This window comes from Schistocerca gregaria, chromosome 1, assembly GCF_023897955.1.
Source record: "Schistocerca gregaria isolate iqSchGreg1 chromosome 1, iqSchGreg1.2, whole genome shotgun sequence".
Lineage (NCBI taxonomy): Eukaryota > Metazoa > Arthropoda > Insecta > Orthoptera > Acrididae > Schistocerca > Schistocerca gregaria.
The window spans coordinates 847,945,882-847,959,334 of record NC_064920.1 but is presented as its reverse complement, the minus strand read 5'-3'; the positions used below and the strand labels follow the sequence as shown (position 1 = coordinate 847,959,334).

At 40.1% G+C, this 13,453-nt stretch overlaps 1 protein-coding gene across 1 annotated transcript in view; it reads left to right on the top strand.

The window, feature by feature from the left end:
* LOC126272682 (replication factor C subunit 5) overlaps positions 1 to 12,913 on the top strand; it is an 85,623-nt gene extending 72,710 nt beyond the window's left edge. Inside the window, exons 7-8 of the mRNA XM_049975703.1 lie at positions 4,083 to 4,160; positions 12,560 to 12,913. Of these exons, the coding sequence (XP_049831660.1) occupies positions 4,083 to 4,160; positions 12,560 to 12,714 (233 nt within the window). The 3' untranslated portion in view covers positions 12,715 to 12,913. The remainder of the gene's footprint in view (positions 1 to 4,082; positions 4,161 to 12,559) is intronic.
* The last annotated feature ends 540 nt before the right edge of the window (positions 12,914 to 13,453 follow it).

The following is a 13,453-nucleotide window of genomic DNA, read 5'->3' as shown; positions in this document are numbered from 1 at the left end:
ATAAAGCAATATGACAAATGTCTCAATGTACTTGGAAATTTTGTAGAAAATTAAAGATATGTCTGATCTTTAATGTCTCATTCTCTTTTTTCTTTTCACACACAACTCTGACCACAGTCGACAGGGGAAACTTATTTTCCAACTCCCCCATGTAATAATCACTGACCACCCAGCCTACTCAATATCTAGTTCCATCCTTGCCACAACCTCTCCCAACTCCTTGCCATATCACATGGGTCATATACCGGTGGAAGATCCAGGTACAAGACCTGCCCGATTCACTCGCCCAGCACATCCTACTCTACTCCTGTCACAGGCTTGTCCTATACCATCAGAGTCAAGGCCACATGTGAAAGCAGATGTTGCACATAACAGCTGTGTTGCTGTTCCTGTACAGCATTTTATGTGGGCATGACCACCAACCAACTATTCACCCGAGTGAATGGTCATTGTCGAACTGTGGCTAAAAACAAAGTTGCCCACCCAGTGCTGGAACACACTACCGAGCACAATATACTCACATCCCGTGGCTGTGTCACAAACTCATGCCATCTGGATCCATCCCCCCAGCACCACTGTGTATGAGTTTTGTAGTTTGGAGTTTCCTTAAAACATATCCTCTGTTCCTGTGACCCTCATGGCCTCAGTATCTGCTAAATCTCTGCACTCACACTCTCTTCTCCACATCTCCCCTTCTTCTGTTGTCACCCCTTCCCAGTTCATTCCCCCATATCATCATTATTGTGCACTGCACGAACTCACTGTGTCTGATGGATACTTCCCACCAACACCAACCTATCCAAACTCCGGAGATGGGAACTTGCCCTTCAATATATCCTCTCTTCTCGTTATCCACCAGGCCTCAATCTCCGCTAATTTCAAGTTGCCGCCACTCATACCTCACCTGTCATTCAACATCATCTTTGCCTCTGCACTTCCGCCTCGACTGACATCTCTGCCCAAACTCTTTGCCTTTAAATATGTCTGCTTGTGTTTGTATATGTATGTATGTATGGATGGATGTGTGTGTGTGTGTGTGTGTGTGCGCGCGCGAGAGAGTATATACCTACCCTTTTCCCCCCTAAGGTAAGTCTTTCCGCTCCCGGGATTGGAGAGGCTCCTTACTCTCTCCCTTAAAACCCACATCCTTTCATCTTTCCTTCTCCTTCCCTCTTTCCTGACGAAGCAACCGCAGGTTGCGAAAGCTCGAAATTTTTTGTGTGTTTTGGGTGTGTTATTTTATTGTGCCTGTCTACCGGCGCTTTCCCGCTTGGTAAGTCTTGGAATCTTTGTTTTTCCCATGTGGAAGTTTCTTTCTATTTTATTTACAAATAATTAATTTCTTTTACATTAAAACTTATTATTGTAATATCATTTTTCTATTGACTGTTAACTGACAACTATGTACTGTGTGGTGGTTTTTTTTTTACCAGGCTTGAAAATGAACCTGTAAGATTTGCAGCTAGTCGCCTAATATAGGTACTGCAGCTGTTGACAAAAGCATTAATTAAATGCTTTAAGGAAAAACAGCCTTAATATTACGTGGCAGACAGCATTCCTAATGCGGTTTGATCCCCTTTTACACTGCCACGGGGTGAATACATTGTGTGTAGTTCATCATACACAATCATCAGATTGCAGTTTACAAATAAATAAATGTAATTTACATATACATTTATACTCCGCAAACCACCCAACGGTGTGTGGCGGAGGGCACTTTACGTGCTACTGTCATTACCTCCCTTTCCTGTTCCAGTCGCATAAGGTTCACGGGAAGAACGATTGCTGGAAAGCCTCCGTGCACGCTCGAATCTCTCAAATTTTACATACGTGATCTCCTCGGGAGGTATAAGTAGGGGGAAGCAATATATTCGATACCTTATCCAGAAATGCACCCTCTCGAAACCTGGACAGCGTTGCAGAGCGCCTCTCTTACAGAGTCTGCCACTTGAGTTTACTAAACATCTCCGTAACGCTATCACGCTTACCAAATAACCCTGTGACTAAATGCGCCGCTCTTCTTTGGATCTTCTCTATCTCCTCTGTTAACCCGACCTTGTACGGATTGCACACTGATGAGCAATACTCAAGTATAGGTCGAACGAGTGTTTTGTAAGCCCGCTCCTTTGTTGATGGACTACATTTTCTAAGTACTCTCCCAATGAATCTCAACCTGGTACCCGCCTTACCAACAATTAATTTTATATGATCATTCCACTTCAAATCGTTCAGTACGCATACTCCCAGATATTTTACAGAAGTAACTGGTACCAGTGTTTGTTCCGCTATCATATAATCATACAATAAAGAATCCTCCTTTCTATGTATTCGCAGTACATAACATTTGTCTACGTTAAGGGTCAGTTGCCACTCCCTGCACCAAGTGCCTATCCGCTGCAGATCTTCCTGCATTTCACTGCAATTTTCGATGCTGCAACTTCTCTGTATACTACAGCATCATCCGCGAAAAGCCACATGGAACTTCTGACACTATCTACTAGGTCATTTATATATATTGTGAAAAGCAATGGTCCCATAACTCTCCCCTGTGGCATGTCTCTCCATTGAGAACAACATGCTAAGTTGTGTTTGCTAAAAACTCTTCAATCCAGCCACACAGCTGGTCTGACATTCCGTAGGTTCTTACTTTGTTTAACAGGCGACAGTGCGGAACTGTATCGAACGCCTTGCCGAAGTCAAGGAAAATGGCATCTACCTGGGAGCCTGTATCTAATCCTTTCTGGGTCTCGTGAACATATAATGCGTGTTGGCTCTCACACGATCGCTGTTTCTGGAATCCGTGTTGATTTCTACAGAGTAGATTCTGGGTTTCCAGAAATGACATGATACGCGAGCAACAAACATGTTCTAAAATTCTATAACAGATCGATGTCAGGGATATAGTCCTATAGTTTTGCGCATCTGCTCGACGACCCTTCTTGAAAACTGGAACTACCAGTGCTCTTTTCCAATCATTTGTAACCTTCCGTTCCTCTAGAGACTTGCGGTACACGGCTGTTAGAAGGGGGGCAAGTTCTTTCACGTACTCTGTGTAGAATCGAATTGGTATTCCGTCAGGTCCAGTGCACTTTCCTCTGTTGAGTGATTTCAGTTGCTTTTCTATTCCTTGGACACTTATTTCGATGTCAGCCATTTTTTCGTTCGTGTGATGATTTAGAGAAGGAACTGCAGTGTGGTCTTCCTCTGTGAAACAGCTTTGGAAAAAGGTATTTAGTATCTCAGCTTTACGTGTGTCATCCTCTGTTTCAATGCCGTCATCCCAGAGTGTCTGGATATGCTGTTTCAATCCACTTACTGATTTAACGTAAGACCAGAACTTCCTAGGATTTTCTGTCAAGTCGGTACATAGAATTTTACTTTTGAATTCACTGAACGCTTTACGCATAGCCCTCCTTACGCTAACTTTGAAATCGTTTAGCTTCTGTTTGCCTGAGAGGTTTTGGCTGCGTTTAAATTTACAGTGAAGCTCTCTTTGGTTTCGAAGTAGTTTCCTAACTTAGTTGTTGAACCACGCTGGGTTTTCCCGTCCCTCACAGTTTTACTCAGCACATACCTGTCTAAAACGCATTTCACGATTGCCTTGAACTTTTTCCATAAACATTCAACATTGTCTGTGCCGGAACAGAAATTTTCGTTTTGATCTGTTAGGTAGTCTGAAATTGGCCTCCTATTACTCTTGCTAAACAGATAAACCTTCCTCCCCTTTTTTTTCGTCCTCATGGGAATGGCTTGAGAATTGGCTCTAGGGAGACTCTGCAAAGGACACTGGATGGATTAAAACAATGAAATCAAGATCAAATTTACAGTATCTCAAATGAGATGGTGCAGAAAACAATGAGGAACCTCCATGGCAAATTAAATGATGCATAATAAAGATCAATACAGTATTCAACCATCCATGATTTTCGTTACTATTATGAATTTTCTTGTTTATAATTTTTTCATGAGTTCTGTCTTTTGTGTCATCCTAAACTTAAACTGAACTAAGTAACTTATGTTGTATGTGTCTCATCACCTTTCATACTGGACATTTCACATAAATCTTTCCTTAATTATCTCAGGACTTAAGGACATTAAAATGGCTAAGGGCTTGGCACTACAGGATATATTAACAGAAGTTCATCACTTTGTACATAGAAGTAAGTAACTTTAAGTTACCAATTTGGTGTGTGATCTGAGAGATGATGATGTTTTAGCACCTGTATACTAGCATGTACTTTAATTATATTAATAATATGAGGAGGAGATTAGTGTTTAATGTCCCATTGATAACGAGGTCGTTAGAGACAGAGCACACACTCAGATTGGGAAAGGCTGGAGAAGGAAATTGGCTGTGCCCTTTCAAAGGGACCATTCCAGCATTTGCCCCAATTGATTTAGGGAAATCAGGAAGATGCACCATCATGCTGAAACCATATTCATTGGATGATGTCTAGAGGTACATCATAAAGGAAACGAAACAGTTGATGTCTGAGAAAACTGTTGATACATTTTTCCAGTAAGATGTTGTGGAAAGAAGTAGGGGCCAGCGAAATGATCACGAATGATTCCATCCCACTTGTTGAGGCTGAACTTCTTTTGATAATTGTCTTGTCGAACTTCATTGCCCCAGTTTGATTGGTACAATACTTGAGGCTGGATTTTCTTATGATAGGACCTTGGTCAGTGTCAACAGAAAGTTATTGATGGCTGAACATCTGCCTCATGTAATCTTTGCACTCACTGAAGGTGTTTGGGTACAGAAGATTTACGTGCAAAATGTTTCAGATTGTCCTGTTATTAACTCCTTCCCCTCTTGCAGTTGTCCTTGTACTAATTGGTCAAGTTTCATTCACAGTAAGAAGAATCTGTTCATCAGACTAAGGAATTTGTACATTATATGGTCTCCCACAGTTTGCAAATTTCATCTCAAATGAGCTTCTGGCAGTAATGTTTATCATAAAGTTGATGTGCTGTGTATGCATTCCCACCTGTAGGCTGTACATATGGTGCTTACTGCCATGTCCAGGCTTACGTTGTAGGAAGCGTATTAGAACTTAAGGGGTGGGAGTCAGATTGGTCTGCTATTTCCACATGGGTAGGAGGAAATACAGAAAGACAAACTTCCAGTGATGGCAGGTGATTGCTTGGATCAGCACCAAACACTGTCGTAGAGCACCTATGAGAAGTGCAGATTTTGTGAATGGGTAAGGATACTTGTAGGAGGCTCAAGGAATTCAGTGTTAAGCCCCTATTATAGATGGTAACAACGTGCAAAATGCAAATAGAACTGTCTGATCTCTTGTGAAGTCGTTCATTCTACTGTGTGAAACTCAAGGGAGACCTTGTGATGTATTGGAACATCATTCGTTCAAATTAATTCTCTGAGCTCAGGTTTCTGTTGAACAAGATTTTTTTTTTTTCATTATTTATGTTGTAATTATTCTTTTATGATTGTTACTTCTGTTATGAATTACAGACTCAACAGTTTTGTATTTACAAAGGTATATGTGTATCTAAATTGATATTTATACAACATTTTGCACATGGAGGATCCACTCTGTTATGGAGCTATTGCCCTGACACTGACAGTAAACCTTCTGGTTAGAGTAGAACGAATACAAAAACGAAAAGCCATATGTTTTTGGTTTTTGACCTTGGCTGAAAAGAAGGGACAAAGACAGGGGACTGTATTCACTGCTAATGAAAGAACTGAGGCTCGAAGATTCGCAAGAATTTCGAGAAGCTGCTGCCTATGATAGAAGATGGAATTAGCAAGTGTGACACAGTCATGAGGGAGACTGTCTCACCTTCTCGAAAGTAAGAATTAAATCATATGTTTATACATTTTGTGACCATATCAGCCTTGATCGCTGATAAAATACCAGTTCAAGCCCTGTTCTGTTGCAGGCTGCTTACAACATTATGTTTCCTGGTGACTTGGGAATCTTTTACGAGTCTGGCTTGTAGCCACAGAATAGCAGCCCACCATTTTAAAAGTTTTCAGTTAAAACTTACAGGCTGAGAAGCCGTGGTCGATGTATAAAATTTCCACCTAACATTTCGTCTCCATCTGCGGGAGACATCATCTTCTGAGGTCGTCCAGCTACTGCCACTGAGGCTCCAGGTACTCTCGCATTTATAGAGCGCATAGAGGGCACCACCATTTGTCATGTGATGTCGACGGTATGTCTATCTTTGGAAGGCGTCATCATTCTCAATTAAGAGTAATCGATTGTCATTCTGCTGGCACAACGTCGACATGCATATGTCTATGCGCTCTATAAATGTGAGAGTACCTGGAGCCTCAGTGGCAGTAGCTGGACGACTGCAGACAATGTCTCTCGCAGATGGAGATGAAAAGTTAGGTGGAAATTTTATACATTGATCATGGCCTCTTAGCCCAGAAGTTTTAACTGAAGAGGACACCGGCCGTGAAAGCCTACATTGTATGATTTCAAAAGTTGTTGTGGCTGTATGCACAGCAATTTGCAACACTTTAGGGAACCTGTGCTTAAAGGTGTGCTTGTGTTCTGAGTTTGGAAAATATATGTATTATATTTGTATATCCAAATTTACTTTTATACAAACAACAGAAAATCCAGGATGTAATGTAACAATATTATGAAAAGGAATGTTTACACTCACCATATAGCGGAGAAACTGAGTTGCAGATAGTTACAACAAAAAGAATGTCACAAATAAATAAAGCTTTCAGCCATTAAGTCCTTCGTCAAGAATAGAATTACACACACACACACACACACACACACACACACACACACACACACACACACACTCTTATACAGAGTTTTGCATGTGGAAGGCCCACTCTTTTTTGAAGCTATTGCCCTGACAGTGACAGTAAATCTTCAGATTAGGGCAGAACAATAATGAAAAGCCAGTGCCTGGGTCACTAAACGTTTTACAGTCCTCTTCTGTTACACTGGGCAAAACTGCACAGACTTTCTCATCTATCAATGCCAGTTTCTCTTTCCTGGTATGCGGAAATAAAGCAAGAGATGCAATCAAATCAAACGTGAGCTTTCGTAAGCAAAGGCATTATGATATAAATCGAAAATCACTGTGTGAAGTTATATGCATATTACTCTGAAATAAACAATTGCGATTGCCAACATACGTTATTATGATAAGTGTCTCATGCAGGTCATACATACACCTTTCCTCGCTGTATGCCTGAGTTAAGATGCTTAATACCTCTTTGTTCCATCCCATTTCTACAGTGTGAAGCAATCAATATAAAACATGCTTTCACAAATAGTTAATGTAATAGGAAGTCTACTGGTAAAAAAAGTATTGCCTTTTTGTAGGAAAACCTACTTACTGAAAAAAATTCAGAAAATCACCAACACAAAAATCTGGTATTAGCCACTAGACACCTAATAATAGCAAAAAACAAGCAGGAAGTACTGCGGTACCACCTCCTGCACATGAACGAGGAGTTTTCGCTGTTTAGTGTGCGCGCGCAGGTTGATGGCAGTTTAGAACTGCTCTCTATTCTGGCGTGCTGATAATGCATCTGCTCATTTTCATAGTCACGCTAGACCAGTACCGTTTGCAGTAGATAGTTGTGTAATACCCCCTTTAGGAATAACACTTGTTTATTGCACTCAAACCTTCACTGAAGGTGATTTATATGCATTAGAAAAAGCAAAGATCTGATTGTTGGCACAACAGAAATTGGGTAGTGAGGGTATCAAAATTAAGACAATTATGCTCATATATAGACATACTACAATTGTGACATGTTGTAATGTAGATCTGAGCTACGTCTAAAGTTTGATGAATTAAATAAAAGCACCTGTGACATGTATATCCCAAATACAAAATACGCGACCTTTGAAAGTGAGCAAAGCCCAAAACTAGTGATTCAATAAGAGATTTGGGACCACCAATTACATATGTCTTTTCTTCATAAATTTTTTTTAAGTTTTTACCATTCATTTCTCAATAGTCTCAATGCCATCCAACAATATATGGCACAGTCCAGTTACAGTAATCTTTTCTGTATAGTTGATTAAAGTGGCATAGCACCTTACTGTCAAAATTGACACACTGTGATCTGTAGCAGGATTTTGTGGAAGAATCTGAAGTAGGGACATGTAAAAGATCCACAGTAATTTAATAACAGCATGACTGAGACACTAGACTTGCATTTCGAAAGAAAATGGTTCAGATCTGTCCAGACAAGTGTGATAGTGTGTCCATAATGTAATTAAATTGTCTCGGGGACATTCTGAGATGGCTCCTATGAAAAGGCTAAAAGTGATTTCCTTCTATAATCAGAGTGGGTGTACCATATGTAATGATCATGTAGAGCACACATTTATCCCTAATTTCCCATGTATTAATGCCAGGTAGGTGTCAAGGAAACAGAAAGAGTTGTGCCAGATGTAAAGTGATTACATTGTGAACAAGGATCTATGTGAAAATGAGTCACAGAATTTTAAACACAATATATTTGATAAATTTAATTTTATATAAAGAAATATCAGTGAATGTCGTAAGCTTTGGTCATGTCTGTACAGTACAAATGCATAAACAGACAAAAGCAGCTTCTTCTGTTTTTTAATACATTTTTGGCTGTATCAATCTGGAATTAAAGACCACTATAAAAACAGATGTTTCGAATGTCTTTCTGAGGTCCTCTTGAGGGCAACTGAACTGGAGTTTTTTGGGAATGATCTTTCCTGCACAGTGTGTCCCAGGAGGAATGGTGAATCTTCAGTAATATGACAGGAACACTAATTTGAAGCAAGAAACTTCTTATAGACATATACCCTATCCTGAAAAGTACTTTTGTTTTTGGGCTAGTGACACCCACCTTCGAATTTTATCCAACCAACCTCTTAACGTTTTATTTTAGCCCAACCTACTTTGTTGCTTTCAGTCTTTTAGCTTAGGTTGTCTTACTGCCATTAAAGTAACCCGTTTTAATGCACCATTCTTCATGGTGCGTTGTGAGTGAAGTAGTGCATGGGATTTAGCCTGTATCAGAGAGCATCGGTTTACTGAATTCATATATGCACTGGCTAAAATACCACACACATCAACACTAATGAAGACTGTGCATATATGGTGTATGTTTGTGGCTTCTGTGATGATAGCTCCTGCTGCTTTCGAAGAATACTGTTGGTACTTTCCGACACATCTAATTCCTGATCATAGAGTGTTTACCAGAGTTTTCAGCACATTGTATGAGACAGATATTCTTCCAAGTTCCCATTTTTCTTCTGAACATGTTGTTCAACAACTTCTACAGAGACAGCAAGACATTGTTGAAATGGTACACCCTGCACACAATGATTTTCTGCACATAATGCCCCACAAAATGTTATGAGTGGAAAACTTGTACCCATTTTACATATAGTGTATCCACGGTCTTCACATTGGCGACAATGTCACATGACTTGCGGTTTGTCACTGGTTAAATGAAAATCGTCCCTTATTTCCACTGATCACTATTGAAGCCATATACATTGGTTGGAGTCAACAATTCATCTAATAATCATCAATGGTTACAGGAAAGGCGACTCACTAAAGTGGAAACCAATTCCCGAGTTCGTTTTTCAAGCCATGTTTGGTACTGAACACCTTGATGGTTTTCCATTGCCACACAGACTGCAATGTATTTCCACCATGGTGGAGCTCCTCCACATTTTACGAGACACTTCCCCTAGTCGCTGGATTGGCCATGGTAGTACATTTAATTGGCCACCGAGATCACCAGACCTTACACCATTAGAGTTTCGTTTATGGTGTTGAATGAAGTCTCAGATATACTAATGAAAGGTGAATATGAAAGCTGAACTGCTTGGTCACACCTTGGATGCAACTCGTCTCATTAGGGAAAGTGTAGAGGCGCTCAGACAAGCAACATAACATGTTCTCCCAGCAGTTCACAAATGCATTGGAGGTGATAGTGGGATTTTTGAACAATTATTGTGAACTGTACAACAGCTGTAATGTGATGTATACTATAATTCTTAGAGGTGAATGTGATGAAAATACGTATTTTGCAGTTGATGCTTTGTAAAGTGCATATTGTTGTGTTTACTGTTTTTTATGTGACAATGTATTGAATAATGCAGAAAATAAATAACACTGTACATTAAATGTGCTCTATCTCAGAAATCATTCAGAATAGGGCATTGTCCATATGAAGTTTTTTGCTTCAAATGATCATTTCTGCTGTGTCACCGAATATTGACCATTCCTTCTGGGACACCCTGTCTATCATCCTGTTTTGGTTGTCATGTGACATGCATAGTCACAATAATGGAGTGTCACTGATCAGGTCAAAGTGTAAAAGCCTGTTGTAGAAGATTGGTCATATGGAACACCGTAGCAAAGATTGGTCATATGGAATACCGTAGCCTCTCCTATGATGGTAGATTGTCAGGAACAGTGAGTCTGCAACTTGTGTCCATGGTTGTGTGTGTAGAAATAGGTAGATGTTCCATTCCTCTACTCTAGTGGTTGATTGTTTACATGGGTGAGTCCACTTCATGAGGAGCTGCTAGTTAGCCAGAACACAAGGACTCATTGGACTGGGATTGCTGGCAGCTAGGCTGTCGGCATCTTTCAGTGGCCTCCATTATTTTCTGCTGCAGCAATCATGGCTGCCTGGCAATCATACAGACTTCTTGAAAATTTGTGGACCAGCAATAGTCCAGGTGGTGTTTCAGCTGTTGCTGGTGTGCTGTTTGGCTCCAGTTGCATGTAACATTGATCACAATGTGGAGAGCATCTATGGAATCCTTCATGGACTTCAGCAGATCTTTGATCTTATGACAGCTCTAAAATATTGCATTAATTCTTATGTGGTGCAGTACTTTACTTTACACACAATACCTGAACCTGGAAATGTAGGTGTCCTAAAGATCTCAAAGTTTGGTTTACAGAATCAATTTGCTAAAAGAATTTTATTTGTTTTTATTGACAGTTCAAGCTATGCCATGTTGAAAAAGGTAATTGTGTGTCTTGTGTAATACTCACATGAAAATTTGGTTTGTGTTTGTCACTCAGGCCATGTAATTGAAAAATGCCTTTGATTGACTGAGCTCGTAAAGACAAAATTGTCTAATTTCTCTTTAGAAATATGTAAAATAGGGGAAAGCTTACCACTCACCTAAATCATATTGATGCATGGAGCACAGAAACACATTACAGAAAACGGCATTTACACTAGCCTTCAAGCACTAGCTCTATTTACAGCAGTAGTACACACACACACACACACACACACACACACACACACACACACACACACACACACACACACACACACACACCAATACAGACACTAAAATGCACATTCCTGAGCCCATGACAAGACTAATTACTGATACTTGATTACTGAAAGCAGTTGCTTGAGCTGTTGGAGGTGTGGACAGGGCAGTGGGAAAGTGGCAGGTCCTTGGACAGATGACTCCACAGCCACACAACAAGATGAAAAAAATACAGAGTTAGGAACAAAGTATCTCTGAACTACACACATGGAGATTTTCTCTTACATCACATCCTGCTTTCTCGCAGTGCATCTGCCCTAAGCTCTGCGGATCTGTTCCCACTGCCTCACCTTGCCTTTTCCCTTCCCTCTTCTGTCCACACAACTCCTTTTCTGTACAGACCATGCTCTGCCTTCTCCGACAACTCTTCCCCTCCCACCCTCCTCGTGCAGGCATTCTCCCTCTCCTATCTCCTTTTTCAACCACTCCCCTCTCCCTTTCTACCTCTTCATGTTCATGTTACTCCTTCCCCCCCCCCCCCCCCCCCCCCCTTTACCGCCCTTTCTGAGCATCTGTGAGCTCATCTGACCAAAGAGCTGCCTCTTCCCTACTGCTCCCTCATTGCAGCCATCATTACCCTCTTACCACCGCGATCAGCTCAGGCAACTACTTCAATAATTAAGTACAAACAATTAGTCCTGCCAAGGCCACGGGAGGTTGCATTTGGGTGTCTGAGTGGTTGCGTATGTGGATTTGCATACTATTGCTGGAAAGCTCGAAAGCTAGTGTCAATGCTATTTCTTGTTTTGTGTTTCTGTGCTTCATGCAACAATCCACTCTAGGTGAGTGGGTTGCCTTTTCTTATTTTATGTATTGTTTTTTTTTTTTTTTTTCCTTTCAAAATAGTGTGGGAGAGATTCATTTGGGGTTATTCTCACAGATGAGGGGGGGGGGGGGGGGGGAGATAAGTTTTTAGGGAGAAGTCCGTCCAGCCAGTTCATAGTTCATGTCCCCTGAAGTCAGATCTGTGAAACTGTTTCACTTTTTTAGAATATTTTATAGCTGTATATGGATTACGTTTTCGTCAATTACAAAAAAGAAAAAAAAAACTGCGATACTGTCATCTGAGAATCATAGATTTCGTATGGTTGCACTGATAATCTGCTTATATTTATGTGATTCATGAATATTGTAGATGAAAAATTGTGCTCTGACTGCCCTTACAAATGTTTCCTAGGTTATAGGTCTAAGATCGCTGTATAGGTATTTAAGCTCTGTTTCTAATTTACAACTTATTTTGTTTCCAGTTGAACTTCCAGCTTCAGCACTAAACACTTTGCTAATAAAAATGGCAGATATTGAATACAGGCTAGCTACTGGCACAAGTGAAAATGTTCAAATCAGTGCTTTGATGGCAGCCTTCTTTGAAGCACGGGAAATTGTGCCATCTGAGGCTTCTTGAGAGTTTTATGGGTGAGATACCTGTGAAGCTATTGGATCCAGAGTCTCAGAAGGCTTGAGGAGATATTGATGAAGGAAAAATATGAGTTTGGCACCAAGCTGTTCCATGCTATTACCATTTACTATTTACTTTCGTATTGTTATTTGCTGTAATGTATACAATTTCAATGCTGTTAAATAAAAAGACTGTTTAAATTGTATTTACTTGACCTTGGAGAGCAAGACTTCCTCACATGTTGATTTTTATGATTAATATTGTAGAAGTGTAATACAGGATGAATATTGTAGAAGTGATGAATACAGGAAGTAATGATCTGTTTGCTCATTCCTACAGATTGATTTGTGCTTCTATCCTGTCTTGAATTCCTCCTGTGACATCTTGTCTCAGTCTAGTGTGACTGCCAGTTGAACAGGGTATTGTGCATTTTATGATTATTTAAAATGTAATGAAAGAACACCACATCTGAGGAGTTACTCAGTTTTTGAATGCTCTGAAGTTGACATCCGCTGAAATTTATTGTCGAATAAAGGAAGTATACAATGATATAGCAATGACTGAAGGAAAGGTGAGAAATTGATGTGAAATTTTTCAACAATGGATGAACAAATGTGAATGAAGAAGTCTGGATCAAGTTTCATCAGTCACTTTTCAAAGTCGATTTGAAGAATCAAGTGAAGAACAAAACTCATGCAAAACAGACAAATAACCTTTGATGAACTGCATATTTCTCAGACTTTTC